The sequence below is a fragment of the Oncorhynchus clarkii genome, chromosome 1 (genome assembly GCF_045791955.1).
Source record: "Oncorhynchus clarkii lewisi isolate Uvic-CL-2024 chromosome 1, UVic_Ocla_1.0, whole genome shotgun sequence".
In the NCBI taxonomy this organism is placed as follows: domain Eukaryota; kingdom Metazoa; phylum Chordata; class Actinopteri; order Salmoniformes; family Salmonidae; genus Oncorhynchus; species Oncorhynchus clarkii.
The window spans coordinates 45,290,105-45,306,909 of record NC_092147.1 but is presented as its reverse complement, the minus strand read 5'-3'; the positions used below and the strand labels follow the sequence as shown (position 1 = coordinate 45,306,909).

General features: G+C 45.5%; 1 protein-coding gene across 1 annotated transcript in view; it reads right to left on the bottom strand.

Annotated features, from left to right (window-relative positions):
- Positions 1–16,472, bottom strand: part of LOC139407868 (neuron navigator 2-like) — a 115,217-nt gene extending 98,745 nt beyond the window's left edge. Inside the window, exons 1-6 of the mRNA XM_071151741.1 lie at positions 16,282–16,472; positions 6,148–6,265; positions 5,289–5,341; positions 3,551–3,623; positions 3,183–3,411; positions 2,039–2,169 (exon numbers count right to left, since the gene is read on the bottom strand). Coding sequence (XP_071007842.1) covers positions 2,039–2,169; positions 3,183–3,411; positions 3,551–3,623; positions 5,289–5,291 — 436 coding nt within the window. The 5' untranslated portion in view covers positions 5,292–5,341; positions 6,148–6,265; positions 16,282–16,472. The remainder of the gene's footprint in view (positions 1–2,038; positions 2,170–3,182; positions 3,412–3,550; positions 3,624–5,288; positions 5,342–6,147; positions 6,266–16,281) is intronic.
- Between the last annotated feature and the right edge of the window lie 333 nt (positions 16,473–16,805).

Genomic DNA, 16,805 nt, shown 5'->3' with positions numbered 1-16,805 from the left:
AATGCTCTGGTTCTTTATAGACATTGGTAGCTCAGTTGGCAGATCATGGCACTTGCAACGCCAGGGTTGTGGGTTCGGTTCCCATGAGGCACTTGTATGAAAATGTTGGCACTCACCCCTGTAAGTCGCTCTGTGCAAGAGCGTCTGCTAAATGATGTAAAAAGTGAAAGTTCCTTCACATGAATAAACACAAATAGAACACCATCTGGGATAATCATCCTGTTCTAGCAGAGAGGAACGACAGTGACTTTACTTCATCAAATCTCCTATTGACTCCACTACAATAAACATTTTGTAACGCATAAGGACAGACAGACACATAAACAATCTACAGCCAAGCTCTAGCGTCTACTGTTTCACTAGCATAACCCTATACCCCCCCCAGTCAAAATTTGGCAACAAAAACAAATCTATTTACTCCCCCCCCCTACTCACCCTCTCAGATGCTCCTTGATTGACAGGTCAGGAATGACAGTGGTCATTGTATAGTTCCAATCATGCTTCTATCCTCTCCCAAGAAGTGAACACTAACCCTTTCTGATTCCCGTAACTCTCACTGTGTCCTTTCCACCAGAGATCTACACTTAACAAGCTATGAGGCTCTCTCCCTCACCGCCTATCTTTTCCCCTCTCTACCCTTTCCTATCTGTTCAGCTCTCGTTCACTCGCTATCCCACCCTCCCTGTCGCTATCCCACCCTCCCTGTCGCTATCCCTCCCTCTCTGTCGTTCCCTTTATCCCTCCCTCTCCTTACCACAAGTACACTAATTAGGGCTCAATCAATGCACAGTGAATGCCTCATCAACACAGCAGCAGCAGCTTACCACAGGCTGGCTTCAGTAGACCGTAGACTGGGTTATCCAGGCCCCGGCCCAGCCAGAGCGCTAACTCCCACTGTCACGCTGCTCTGCTCGGCTCTGCTCTCACTAACATACATCACAGTACTTGGGGAGTACCGCCTGTCTGGCTTCATACCACCGAGGACTCAAACAACGTCAAACAAGGCCATCTTTTCATACAGATGTATTTACACCACTACGATTGTAAAGCCATGGTGTGATGTGACGTCCACCACACTATAATCCAACACAGAGGCAGGAATAAACAGTAAATATAGGCTTCAGAAAGGAGAGGAAGTGACACATTTGTTATGTCAAATGTAGCACTTTGCAGTACTCAAATAGAGGATAAGAGGTGGCAAGCCAGCTGAAATGATAGGTGCCGAAATAGCTCTTTACTTCACAAACAGAAATGGCAACGGCTTAAAGGTTCTCTTTGAAGCATTACAAATAAAACCTCAACCCTAAACCTAAGACCTAATGTAGAAAGACACCGGAATAATTCATATCTTTCATTTCGTGTAACATTTTACCTCGAACGATCCACAGGGGAGCCTGTACGCCACAAGGTCAGCTTGAGTGGCACCCATGTTTGTTAAATCATTACCTGCTCCTCTTAAGAGCAGAGGAAATGTAAAGGCAGAAACCACGTTTACATAGGTCATCTATCTATGTGTGTGTGTGTGTGTGTGTGTGTGTGTGTGTGTGTGTGTGTGTGTGTGTGTGTGTGTGTGTGTTTAGGATCACTGTCTATGCGGTTAGCTATTTAGGTGTGGTGTGTGTGTGTGTGTGTGTGTGTGTGTGTGTGTGTGTGTGTGTGTGTGTGTGTGTGTGTGTGTTCCGGCTCGGGGAAACCATGCCTTCTCACCTCCCTGTGGTCCAGTCTGTTAATGTACCTCTAATGGTGCGACTGTTGACAGTTCAGTCACACGGTAGTGGATAAATGGTTCTCTCCCAGCAGACAGCTGTTTCCCACACCATTCTTCTAAGGAAGAGGTCTTTAACTCGCAGCACGACTCTAGCTACAACCAGCTAACAGCACACAACTAATAGACTGTACGATAGACAGGATTGCTACCAATCCAGATGTGTTTAGATATTTCTCTGTTGTTGTCGCCCTGGACGACCACCCATTGATTTTTAAAAAGTGGTTTTCCTCTAAAAGCACAGACCCGACATCCTCCTGTACTGTAACTCACCTCTGTCGCTCCTGGAGGGCTTGGGCTTGTCGTAGTGGTTGAAGCTCTGGCTGCGACGGTTGCCGTTGGAGGCCGCGCAGGGCTTCCCCTCGCTGCCTGGAGCTGAGACCCGCATGGTGGGAGCTGGCAGTCTGTGGGCCACAGGGGGGGGGGGGGGGGACAAAAGTTACAGATTCAATAAAACACCCAACAGTATAAAAAACATCTCCTAAAGAGGATTAAATAATATTCCTCAAATCAGTCTAAATAACTCCCTTTTAAGGAGTGCATTCAGCATCTCGTGAGTACTTGAACAGACAATCTATGGACAAGAGCTCAAGAAAGGCGCATGTGGTTGCACAGTTATTCCAGTAGGTGGTGCTATTGCATAACCTCATGCTGGGCATTTCCCGAACTCATCAAAAGCTACTGCACACACTCACACACAGTAAAACAGAATACTTTTTTCTTTAAGGACAAGTTGAAAAGCACTTCCAGTCTACTGAAACCCTGCACACAGCAAACCCACCAGGAAGCAAGTGTTAACACATCAAAAGTAGTCTAACATACTACAAGACAACCTGAAGTTAGGTGGGAGAATGGGGATGGTGGCAGCTTTTCAAACACAATACGTGGTGCCTCTCCAGTGTGAGTGGATTGCGGCATGCAGTGTCTATGGAAGTGAGATAGAGGAGAGCTGACCTAGAGGATTTTCTCTGAGCCACAGAGAGCTTTAGCCCTTTACTCTGAGTGGAAGAAGCCTTGGATGACAGACTGCATGGAGGAGAAAAGAGAGAGACAGGTAAGAACGAATGTTAAGAGTAGACAGAGATATGAAAGCTGATTGGGTGAGACCAAGAGGATCACAGAGATTTGGACCAGTTAACGGAAAGCGAAGCGATTCACAGACGTGGAATGAAGGTGGCCCGCTACGCATGGAAGCCGCAGAAGACGAGACCACGCGCAATTCGAATGGATGACATAAACAAACCTGAGAAACCAGTGTCATGAGGAAACATGAGGAATCAACGTCACATTTTATGGGGAATGACTGGGGGGGGTCACTCACAAATAACCTCGCATACTATATCTGAATCTTCTCCAAACCATTGATCTCTTGCCATTTGTGAAAGCTGGAGGTTGGGTTGTTACAAGGTACTGTTACCTAGACAGCATATCTGATGCTGCTTTGTGTGCTGGTGCGGTGGAGCTGTGGGTATGATGGGTGTGGGTCTGAGCGGGGGCCGGTGACCCATGGGGAGTATGTCCAGGCTGGTTACTGTGCTCTGGGTGATGAGAGGCCTGCTGCTTCAAGACCTTCTGCTGCTGCTGCTTGTAGCGGGACAAGCTGAAGAACAGGCCCAGGATGGTCTTCAGGTTCCCATGAAGGATCTCTGCAATAGGAGGAGAGACCGAGAGGTTGGTCATCTTTGGTATCATTTCCTCTTCACAGTCGGCTCTAACGTGGAGTTACTCGTTAGAGGCTCTAGATGAGAAGTCGATATGAGGGAGAGTGTCCGGTAGATGACGTACCTTCTGCACTGAGTCCCTGGATGTTCACCCCTTTAGCTGCCAGGAATCCTAGGCAGGTATTGATGTTCTCAATCTGGGGGAGAGGGGAGAGGAGAGAGGAGGGCATGGTACTTTGTCAGCGCAGATAAAGCAGAGTCATCCATTAACAAATATTTCCCCTCATACAATGATAAGGTAATATTAGGCTTGATGTTCGTCTGCGATGTAGGAAAACCTGAGTCAAATCAAGAACCATATGGTCCTCTGTGGATTATATCCAACCACTAGTGATACAAGGTGAAATAATTATGTCTAATCCACAAGCAGAAATCATCCTTCAGACAGTTCAAACATAGTAGTAAAGGAGTAGAACTAAACTAGCATACAGGCCACAAGGGAATGATTAACCTCTCTTAATTCAGACCTTACCACAGATCTTTTCATGCAATTCACAATCACCCATTGGTAAGAGCAGGGACGTTTCCCAACAACTAAAAGCAACATGTTTCTGAGGAAATCTAAACGTGTTCCCACCCATTACACTAAACTCCAGGAAGTTCACTTTGAGGGAGCACAGATTACTGAAAGACTTCCATTCATAGAGCTACTCCTTATTTTAATAATACTTTCCCAATTTCTGGCCCGCCACAAGAGAAAAAATGTTGTACAACAATGGGATCTGTCATTTAATGTGTAGGGGAGCTGGTGCTGGTGGGTGAGCCAGGGTGAGTCAGCTAGAGTGAGATATATTAGACTGAGGGAGGTGGTCCAAGTGACAGACAGTTTGTAGGAGTGAAATAAGGTCAGAGAAAGAGAATGAGCTGCAAAATTGAAAGCAAGGGAGATATCTAATAATATTAAAGGTCCAACACAGCAGTTTTTATCTGAACATCAAGTCATTTCTGGTTAACAATTAAGTACCTTTACTATCATAGTTTTTAATTCAAAGGGCCAAAACGTCAACAAAAGTAGCTTTTAATAAGCAAAGAGCAATTACTCAAGCAATATTTTGCTAGGACTGCCTAGTCTGAGTAAGGGCGGGAAACCTGAAAACGAGCTTTTATTGGAAGAGATGTTTGGTCTCTTTCTTAATGGTCTACTAACTAATTTGCCGCCTTGTGATGCCTCCCGGCAGGCTAAAACTCCGTCCCACCGAAACAGGCGGAAATTTCAGGCTGTCTTTTCAAACAACTCTTACACTGAAAGGGCATTGTCAAAACGTTCACAATTTCACAGTATTATTTTAACTTCAAAGTGTAGAAATATATATAAAACACATGAATATCAGGTTTTTTGACTGCACTGGGCCTTTAACCTAATTATCTTGAATTATCATACAACCAAAATAGAGGCTTCTAGAGTATGTCGAGCGCGATCACAACAATAACGAAGTGAACGGATGTTTAACCCATGGATCCACGGATAAGTATGATAGGCAAGGGAGGTTGTTTGGGTGTCAGCGGGATACCGTCTATTTAATGCCTCCCCACAGCCTCCCTACCGTGTTAGTAAGGCATCAGTAGAAAGGCCGTTCTCAGGAAACAGTGAGGAAAGAAGCACATGCCACCAAGGGTCCTCACTCAGCGTCAGGATTTCAGATTTGGCACGAATCATCCGGTTGTGTTCGCACAATTACCACACATGCGATAGCTCATTATCCGTACTATGAAGTACTGCTAGGCTCACGCCTCCCTGTTATCACTGTTTTAGGGGCTGGAGGGCTGGTTCCCTTATGTTACAGAATAAACACAACACTCACCATCTGAGTCTGGCTCTTTGGGTAGCCATTGATGTCTTCTATCTTCTCATTCGCTAGAAAAGAATGATGAAAAGAGAGCGAGAGGGCATGAAAAGAAAGAGGACATTTAACGATGACGTAACACATCCTCCTTGGGACTTCCCCTGCACTACGACGAGTCACATTGAAGACGCCCGTACAGTGTCTATCCTAAAGCAGTAATAACTTACGCTAACCGTGGGAAGCAGCCGGATTTTGCACCTGATGCCATCTCAGTCAAATACCACCGCTATGATCCTCATTTAGCCTCCGCTAACCACGCTGCCTCTATTCACCCCACTTAAATATAATGTACAGTGCAGACACACAGGAAATAATGACAGGCTTGGCTGCTCCACCTCTCATCCACCCTGGGAGGCTAAAAGCAGAGCTGGAATCTCAAATTGCTGAATTTCCGAGCAGGAAAGACTTGATTTTAAAGACCCTCCTGACCTAAAGATCCCGCCTAACCTCTCCACAGTAAAGACCCGTAGAGGCCACTTGAGTTGGAGGCCAGAGAAGAGAGAGGCAAGAGGCCACTGAGTTGGAGGCCAGAGAAGAGAGAGGCAAGAGGCCACTGAGTTGGAGGCCAGAGAAGAGAGAGGCAAGAGGCCACTGAGTTGGAGGCCAGAGAAGAGAGAAGCTCTGTGACATATCATACTCATCATAGCACACTAATATTAGGCTATATAAAATGATAAGCATGCAAAAAGTTTGTTCTTGTCATTGCATTGCAATGGAAAGCCAATAGGAAACGCATAATGGTTACATGGAAGCATTCCAATTTATCTGCTGATTTAAAAAAAATAAGTTACCAATAGAATGCCAGGCAAGTCCTTACCGACAACCTGTATGATCTCAGCCAATAGCACTCCATCTGTAACATCCTGCTGCAAGTCCTTGATCAGTCGCTGACGGCCCGACTTCACCAGGTAATGGTTGGCCCAGTCCGTGTAAATCTGCCCAACAACAAAACACATAGGAATACAATTTGACATATTAGAAATACAAGCAATTCACTTAATACCAGACCATTACCAGTTAATGCAGGCAAAGCAATAGCCTGTAGATAACCCCTTTCAAACACCTTTCAGAACACACTCGCTTTTCAAGGCGTGACACTCACATTCCTCCAGAAATCAGGCCACCGAGCACAACGTACGTTCTGCTCTGAGAGTGAGGAATCATGTCTTTCAAAGAGTAGGAAGTATGACGTCACGTATTAAGACAGAAACTCACTGGCTGAGAGCACCGGTGTGTGGTGTCTGTAATCTGAGGAGCTTTGCTCATAATTGGATGATTACTGCTCCTGCATTTTAACATCTCAGTCATTTTAACATCTCAGTCATTTTAACAATCTCAGTCATTTTAACAGCTCAGTCATTTTTTAAGTCTGTTTGATCTGACAGAAAATAGTCTACACTTTTTTTTGCCCCAAACTGTTTATGAGATTATTATGCTTATACTGTAGCTAGATAATACAGATCCACCCAGAGTTTACGCTCTATGAGAACCAGGGGGATAAGTACTTCACCATGGGGTTAAGAGGAGTTACCAGGGGGATAAGTACTTCACCATGCTGTTAAGAGGAGTTACCAGGGGGATAAGTACTTCACCATGCTGTTAAGAGGAGTTACCAGGGGGATAAGTACTTCACCATGCTGTTAAGAGGAGTTACCAGGGGGATAAGTACTTCACTATGGGGTTAAGAGGAGTTACCAGGGGGATAAGTACTTCACCATGCTGTTAAGAGGAGTTACCAGGGGGATAAGTACTTCACCATGCTGTTAAGAGGAGTTACCAGGGGGATAAGTACTTCACCATGGGGTTAAGAGGAGTTACCAGGGGGATAAGTACTTCACCATGCTGTTAAGAGGAGTTACCAGGGGGATAAGTACTTCACCATGGGGTTAAGAGGAGTTACCAGGGGGATAAGTACTTCACCATGGGGTTAAGAGGAGTTACCAGGGGGTTAAGAGGGAGGCACCAGACGGGTAATCGGACATGAAAGTGAAACAGATGAAGACAATCTGTGGGTTTGAATGGAAAAACTGAACAGGTGATCGAGGGTAGGTAGATTGCTTAACGTGGACAACAGAAAGTAGCCTGGCAGAGAAAGATGGTTTTAAGAAATGTACATCTTTCAAGGTACTATAAAGACATTACAAAACAGCTAAGAGCACAACACAAGTTTGCTATTCTGTTTCCTGCATGGTGTTTCGCTGATCTGTTTCTGGTGGATTTGCATGAGAAAAAAAAGAGTGTTGAGTTTGACACTAAAACCTCAGGCTGTCTCCTATAGATAAAGCTATGACTTTCAATATGGAACAAAACACAACGCAATAATAGGGTCAATGAAAAGTCCCAAACCAATCAAGTAGCTCATGAAGCTCAATATAGATAAATAGTTACAAATGTGCATAATTGCTTTCAGAAACTGAAAACTTAATGTGAAGAACTTGAAAGTAAGATGGCGCCAGAGAGGAAGGCAGATGTTTTACGTGTCGCCAACCTGTTGTGTTTTTTTGTTTGCTTATTTACGTTGTTTGTAACTTATTGTTTCACTTATGACCGAAAATAACTTCTAGACATCAGGACTGCGATTACTCACCACAGACTAGCAGAATGCTTTTTTGCCTTACACGACACTGACGAGCCCGACACGAAGGATGTCCTGCTTTCTCGGGAACAGGCCCAGATCCCCGTGATTTGCGTGAAGAGAAGGCAGAGGAAAAGGGTCCAAAGGGCGGGCTGCTTTCTGATAATTCGTAGGCGATCGAATAAACCCCCACTTTCCTCCATTCTGCTAAAAAACGTACAATCTGTGGAGAATAAAATCGACGGAGCCGTGGCTGAATCACGACACTATCAACATACAGCTGGCTGGTTATACGCTGTTCCGACAGGATAGAACAGCGGCGTCTGGTAAGACAAGGGGCGGCGGACTATGTATTTTTCTAAATAACCGTATCTAAGGAAGTCACAATATCTAAGGAAGTCTCGAGCTATTGCTCGCTTGAGGTAGAGTATCTCATGATAAGCTGTAGACCACACTATCTACCTAGAGAGTTTTCATCTGTATTTTTCGTAGCTGTTTACATACCACCACAGTCAGATGCTGGCAATAAGACAGGATTGAATGAGCTGTATTCCACCATAAGCAAACAAGGAAACGCTCACCCAGAGAGGGGGCTCCTAGTAGCAGGGGACTTTAATGCAAGGAAACTTACATTTCTATCAACATGTTAAATGTGCAACCAGAGGGGAAAAAAACTCTGGACCACCTACAGTGACTTGCGAAAGTATTCACCCCCTTGGCATTTTTTCCTATTTTGTTCCCTTACAACCTGGAATTAAAATAGATTGTTGGGGGGGTTTGTATCACTTGATTTACACAACATGCCTACCACTTAGAAGATGCAAAACATATTTTATTGTGAAACAAACAGGAAATAAGACAAAAAACTGAACACTTTGTAGAGCCACCCTTTGCAGAAATTACAGCTGCAAGTCTCTTGGAGTATGTCTCTATAAGCTTGGCACATCGAGACACTGCGATTTTTGCCCATTCTTCAATGCAAAACTGCTCCATCTCCTTCAAGTAGTATGAGTTCCGCTGGTGTACAGCAATCTTTAAGTCATACCACAGATTCTCAATTGGATTGAGGTCTGGGCTTTGACTTGGCCATTCCAGACATTTAAATGTTTCCCCTTAAACCACTCGAGTGTTGCTTTAGCAGTATGCTTAGAATCATTGTCCTGTTGGAAGGTGAACCTCAGTCCCAGTCTCAAATCTCTGGAAGAATGAAACAAGAATTTCCCTGTATTTAGCGCCATCCATCATTCCTTCAATTCTGACCAGTTTCCCAGTCCCTGCCGATGAAAAACATCCTCACAGCATGATGCTGCCACCACCATGCTTCACTGTAGGGATGGTAACAGGGTGATGAGAGGTGTTGGGTTTGTGCCAGACAGAGTTTTCCTTGATGGCCAAAAAGCAAAATTTTAGTCTCATCTGACCAGAGCTTTGCAGCTCCTACAGGGTTATCTTTGGTCTCTTTTTTGCCTCTGATTAATGCCCTCCTTGCCTGGTCTGTGAGTTTTGGTGGGCGGCCCTCACTAGGCAGGTTTGTTGTGGTGCCATATTCTTTCCATTTTTTAATAATGGATTTAATGGATGCTCCGTGGGATGTTCAAAGTTTCTGATATTTTTTTATATCTCAACCCTGATCTGTACTTCTCCAAAACTTTGTCCCTGACCTGTTTTGAGAGCTCATTGGTCTTCATGTTGTCGCTTGCTTGGTGGTGCACCTTGCATAGTGGTGTTGCAGACTCTGGGGCCTTTCAGAACAGGTGTATATATACTGAGATCATGTGACACTTAAATAAAGTCCACCTGTGTGCAATCTAACTAATTATGTGACTTCTGAAGGTAATTGGTTGTACCAGATCTTATTTAGGGGCTTCATTGCCAAAGGGGGGAATACATATGCACGCACCATTTTATTTATTTATTTTTAAATCTTTTTTTTTTTTTATATAATTTTTATTTTCACTTCACCAATTTGGACTATTTTGTGTATGTCCATTACATGAAATCCAAATAAAAATCTATTTAAATGACAGGTTGTAATGCAACAAAACAGGAAAAACCCCAAGGGGGATGGGTGGGCATTCTATGTTCATGTTTCTATGTTTTCTATTTCTTTGTGTTTGGCCAGGTATGGTTCTCTCTTAGGAATCATACTTAGCTTTTTTTCCTTCCTTCTGTGGATCTTGTTCTTCGTTTGTGACCAGGTAGTCTGCACAACAATGCTGTTCGGTCGTTGGTTTCTTTCTTTATTGGTTTTTTTTTGTCTAAAGTTTCACATCAGTAATAAATATTATGTGGAACTCAAGGACCGCTGTGCCTTGGTCTCACCTTTCCGACGACACCCGTTACAGGGATGAATATTTTGAAAGGTACTGAATACTCCACACACAGAGACGCATACAAAGCTCTCCCTCGCCCTCCATTTGTCAAATCCGACCATAATTATATCCTCCTGATTCCTGCTTACAAGCAAAAATGAAAGGAGGAAGCACCAGTGACTAGATCATTTAAAAAAGTGGTCAGATGAAGCAGATGCTGAACTACAGGACAGTAAAATGTAAAATTCCTCCAATGTCATTGAGGAGTACACCACATCAGTCACTGGCTTCATCAATAAGTGCATTGATGACGTCGTCCCCACAGTGATCGTACGTACAGTACATACCCCAACCAGAAGACATGGATTACAGGCAGCATCCACACTGAGCTAAAGGCTAGAGCTTCCGCTTTCAAGGAGCAGGACTCTAACCCGGAAGCTTATAAGAAATCCCGCTATACCCTCCAATGAACTATCAAACAGGCAAAGCGTCAATACAAGACTAAGATCAAATCGTACTACACCAGCTCTAATGCTCATCGGATGTGTCAGGGCTTGCAAACCACAGACTAGAAAGGGAAGCACATCCGAGAGCTGCCCAGTGACACAAGCCTACCAGACGAGCTAAACTACTTCTATGCTCGCTTTGAGGCAAATAACACTGAAACATGCATGAGAGCACCAGCTGTTCCGAAAGACTGTATGATCACGCTCTCCGCAGACGATGTGAGTAAGAACTTTAAACAGGTCCGCAAGGCACTAAAGGTAGTGCGAACGGACTAGTTCATCACTGGGGCCAAGTTTCCTGCCATCCAGGACCTCTATACCAGGTGGTGTCAGAGGAAGGTGCTAAAAATTGTCAAAGACTCCAGCCACCCTAGTCATAGACTGCCCTCTCTGCTACTGCATGGCAAGTGGTACCGGAGCGCATAGTCTAGGTCCAAGAGGCTTCTAAACAGCTTCTACCCCCAAATCATAAGACTCCTGAACATCTAATCAAATGGCCACCCAGACTATTTGCATTGCTCCACCCCCCTTATTTACACTGCTGCTACTCTCTGTTGTTGTCATCTATGCATAGTCACTTCAATAACTCAAACTACATGTACATACTACCTCAACTAACTGATGCACCTGCACATTGACTCTGTACCGGTACCCACCTGTATATAGTCTCGCTATTGTTGTTTTACTGCTGCTCTTTAATTACTTGTTACTTTTCTCTTATTCTTGTCCGTATTTTTTGAAACTGCATTGTTGGTCGGGGGCTCGTAAGTAAGCATTTCGATGTTGTATGCGGCGCATGTGACTAATACAATTTGATTTGATTTGAACAGCCATTTATATCCTATAGCTAGCTACCACTGAAAACAAAAGGCTCAGGGCTTAAGTTACCTCTCCAACCAGACAGAGAAGGGGTGTGTAGATCATAGACTTAGACATTACATCATTGTATCTGTCCCATTATGGTGTCTGTGAGTAGTACATTTTATTAATCTACTACTTCCATGAGTTGGCAAACAAACTGAAAAGACAAATACTGCCACCGGAACTGTGTTGTTTGAACAGGTATAAAGCCAAGGTGGGCGATTTACTGCCACCTGCAGTTATGGAATGTTTGCTTGAGAGTATAACTCATTGGCTGATCCCTCCCGATGACCTGGACGGAATTATATGATCTTTCTTAACCCATAGGAAGTCCCACCCAGTTAACTACTTCAAAATGCTGAAAGTCATCAATGGCGCTTCCCATACTAAAACATACTCCATCTATCGCTATGGTGTCGATCCTCTTTCTTACATCTCACAGCATGCGAACGCTGCGTGAGCCAAGAAACACGAACCACAAAGTGCGGCAGACAGTGAGAATATTCTTGATATAACATTGAATGAGGCGAGCACCGCTTTCACCATCCAGCTGGGGTGTCCATTAGTAAGCATTAGTCATGTCTAACACCGTCATTGTTTAACAAAATATCAAGAGGCACCTACTGTCCATCACAGTTCTACACCCCCAGTAGCTTGACTTTCTGTTTAGAACCAGAAATCTTGCTTGTTTGTAGGTGACCAAATACTTATTTTCCACCATAATTTGCAAATAAATTCATAAAAAATCCTGTAATGTGATTTTCTGGATTTCTTTTCTCATTTTGTCTGTCATAGTTGAAGTGTACCTATGATGAAAATTACAGGCCTCTCTCATCTTTTTAAGTGGGAGAACTTTTGGTACAATTGGTGGCCTTTGGCACAATTGGTGGCTGACTAAATACTTTTTTTGCCCCACTATGGTGAAAGATTAGAATGAAAATACCTCTTTCTGGGATTTTTTTTTATCTCTTTTGCGTCTAGTTTTTATTTTATGATTTGTTTGTTTGTCCACACTGCTAAATATGTGTGATTTATGGTCATTAGGTGGAGGCTACCCGACAAGCCCTTTTGTGCTTTTTCCCTCCTGCGTGTAGCATTTTAGCTTTTTTCAGCTGTTACAAACTGTCTCTCTATTTGTGCAAATTAAAATAAAATAAACTAGTCTAAACTCTATGGTCCACCAGCTCCATCGTCTATATCCTGTCCTGTCCAGGTGGGAAAAGCCAACACCAGGGGGCAGTGTTGGTGTGTGTGTGTGTGGCCAGTGCATCCCGTGTGGCCAGTGCATCCCATGTGTCAGTGGACCAGAGGTAATCTATTCTAACACATCATGTTACTGTTCCCCCCTCCTCCTCTTCCTCCCTCAAAGCCACTCTATTTCATTATTAATGTCCTACACACACACACACACGCACATACACACACACACACACAAATAACTCATCCAGAATTAGGCTGCGTCTGATCCTACTTTTTGTTTGTTTGTAGTATTGCAGAGAGAAACCGAGCACTACTCCACCCAACCAAACCTTATGCATTACGGCACCACTTCAGACCATTGGCGGTGTTCATCTGATCCTCACATAAATAAACACGTAACCATCCTGGTGGAATGGAACCCTGTCTGTGGTGGTGTTCGGCTGGAAGTCAGTGCAGGCCAGCTGGACGTGTGTTTACTGCAGAAGAAGGCTGTGGTTGTGTTCGGCTGGAAGTCAGTGCAGGCCAGCTGGACGTGTGTTTACTGCAGAAGAAGGCTGTGGTGGTGTTCGGCTGGAAGTCAGTGCAGGCCAGCTGGACGTGTGTTTACTGCAGAAGAAGGCTGTGGTGGTGTTCGGCTGGAAGTCAGTGCAGGCCAGCTGGACGTGTGTTTACTGCAGAAGAAGGCTGTGGTGGTGTTCGGCTGGAAGTCAGTGCAGGCCAGCTGGACGTGTGTTTACTGCAGAAGAAGGCTGTGGTGGTGTTCGGCTGGAAGTCAGTGCAGGCCAGCTGGACGTGTGTTTACTGCAGAAGAAGGCTGTGGTGGTGTTCGGCTGGAAGTCAGTGCAGGCCAGCTGGACGTGTGTTTACTGCAGAAGAAGGCTGTGGTGGTGTTCGGCTGGAAGTCAGTGCAGGCCAGCTGGACGTGTGTTTACTGCAGAAGAAGGCTGTGGTGGTGTTCGGCTGGAAGTCAGTGCAGGCCAGCTGGACGTGTGTTTACTGCAGAAGAAGGCTGTGGTGGTGTTCGGCTGGAAGTCAGTGCAGGCCAGCTGGACGTGTGTTTACTGCAGAAGAAGGCTGTGGTGGTGTTCGGCTGGAAGTCAGTGCAGGCCAGCTGGACGTGTGTTTACTGCAGAAGAAGGCTGTGGTGGTGTTCGGCTGGAAGTCAGTGCAGGCCAGCTGGATGTGTGTTTACTGCAGAAGAAGGCTGTGGTGGTGTTCGGCTGGAAGTCAGTGCAGGCCAGCTGGACGTGTGTTTACTGCAGAAGAAGGCTGTGGTGGTGTTCGGCTGGAAGTCAGTGCAGGCCAGCTGGACGTGTGTTTACTGCAGAAGAAGGCTGTGGTGGTGTTCGGCTGGAAGTCAGTGCAGGCCAGCTGGACGTGTGTTTACTGCAGAAGAAGGCTGTGGTGGTGTTCGGCTGGAAGTCAGTGCAGGCCAGCTGGATGTGTGTTTACTGCAGAAGAAGGCTGTGGTTGTGTCTTAAAGGGATTCCCTCTTCCTGGTAGGACCGAACGAGCGGTTGCAGACCCCCCCCCCCCCCCCCCCACGCACAGTAGGCCTGCTAATCTCATTAAACTCATGCCGCCAGCAGCAGGTGTTGTCGAGTAGCAAATGACTACCAGCGATCTTCACTGTACCGAATGTCATGTACTGTGTGAATGTAGCTGATAAATCACGTTTTAGGTGGAAGAGAAGCTGTGTGTATTCTCATTTGGTAGAGAGAGTGCAGGTAATCAGCAGTAAGATTCACTGTGATCTTCTTCACTGACGTGCTGAGACTGTGTCAAGGAATCACTCATCTTGTCTGGTTCACTGGGCGTACAGTGTTCATTGTGAACATACTGTGCTTCCATTCAGGAAATATCTGGGATCTGAAGACTGAGATCTGGTTGTCGCTTCTCCAAACTTTCACAATATGTAAGACAAACACACCCCAATCCCACTGGGCACACACTGGTTGAATCAATGTGGTTTCCACGTCATTTCAATGAAATGGACGTTGAACCAACGTGGAATAGACGTTGAATTGACGTCTGTGTCTGGTAGTTCTACGCCACAAAACACCACACTGGCTAACTCTTCATGATTCCATAATGTACCAATCCCAGAAAGAGGTATTTTCATTCTAATCTTTCACCATATGTCCCCCATTAGGGTACGCCAACAAAATAAAAAAGAAATATGAAATTCGACAATATTATTCTAAGCTTGTGTGTTCCCGTTTCCTCTCCAGTGGGCCCCCTGGCACCCCAGCCCCATGAGCTCTGTAGCCGGGCTGCAGTGTGGAGCACACTGAGCCACAGCACAGTACTGCCACTCCAAATAGAGCGCTGGAGAAAACCCCCTGACCGCTGTTCACTCTCACTGTGTAATGACAGGCTATGCAGGAATCTTTCATCCTCCCCACCACATGAAGAGGAACATCAGCTCCTGCTGCCTGCCTGGGACAGTAGGCTATGGGATAGGCCAAATTCACATAGGCTACATATAGGCTATACATGGCCAGGCCAGCAATATAGTCACAAGACCGGCACTCCTGGACTATAATCTATAGTCACTTTCAGTTGAACTATAATCTTTGTACAGTTCTGCAAATATACGAATATAAAGGCATACGTTAGCAGACATCAGCCAGACCAGGTGTGTAGAGCCCATCTGCCAGCCACTCACACATCTGCCTGCCACTCACACATCTGCCTGCCACTCACACAGGCCAACATAAGGGGGTAAAATTCTCACACCAGCAACTGCCATGAGGCCAAACCCTGCTGTTGTATTCTGTTCTCACTGTGAACCTTAGTCTTTTCAAATTTCCCCGTGAGAAAGTAACTAAGGTACGTCGAAGAGAATTAGATATCTATTGAAATGAATGCATTACACACAGAGGATTTCAAACAAACACTTCCTTGCATGGGGCTCCATGAGTGGCGCAGCGGTGTCAGGCACTGCATCTCAGTGCAAGAGTTGCCACTACAGTCCCTGGTTTGAATCCAGGCTGTATCATATCTGGCTCGTGATTGGGTGTCCAGTTTGGGCAGTGCGCAATTGGCCCGGCGTCGGCCGGGTTAGGCAGTCATTGTAAATCAGAATTTCTTCTAAACTGACTTGCCTAGTTAAATACGACACAAGCTCCACATAGTAGTGACAGTGAAGACAAGGGAAGAGTCGTCGTTCTCTATGTGCACCGCTGACTGACCGTCTGATTAGAGTATTAACTCCTCCTCCTCACTGCCTTAAACAACATGCGACTAATGCTTTAACCTGTGACATATGTTTACATTACTTACCACACACACACACGCCATTCATCATTACGTGCCTTAGACACATTAGCCTGCATCTCTCCTATACACACAGCAGCTGCAAAACGCCGATAGTGTTCGCTGTCCAATTACGCATGCTGAACAGGTGCAGAGATCCTATATTTTATCCCAGTTCACTCCAGTCTTGTCTTTTTAGTATGTAACAAATATGAGATGGAGAAGAACAGTGCTCTGACCTGAGGGTCCTCTCGGTCTTCACTCTCTGCGGTGGAGAGGCTTCTGTTGGGGGTGGGGGTCGTCTCTCCCTTTCCCTGGCCCTCTCCCTGCCGGTGAAGGGCTTTCAGGGGGCTGTGTCTGAGGGCTGGAGGTCTGGCCCTGTGAGGGCTGGAGGTCCTGGACCTGGCAAGGTTCTGTGCCTGAGGGATGGGCAGGGCGCTGTGCACCGGTTTGGGTAGTCCTGACTTCATCTTAGAGGCGACCAGAATTGCCAGCATCTTCCACTCATCTCAGAAACCTCTCCACACACTCACACACATACAAGCACTCCAAATCTCCCTCTCTCCCTTTCTCTCTCTCTCTCTCCACTGCTTTCTAGGAAGGTTGGCCAAAAGCAGCCACTCTCACACAGAAGCTCCACAGCTGGGGTAGCTCAGCCTACATATAGACATGTACAGCAGGAGAATCTTTGTGGTACACACAAACTCACCAAAACTCACACACACACACACACACACACACACACACACACACACACACACAC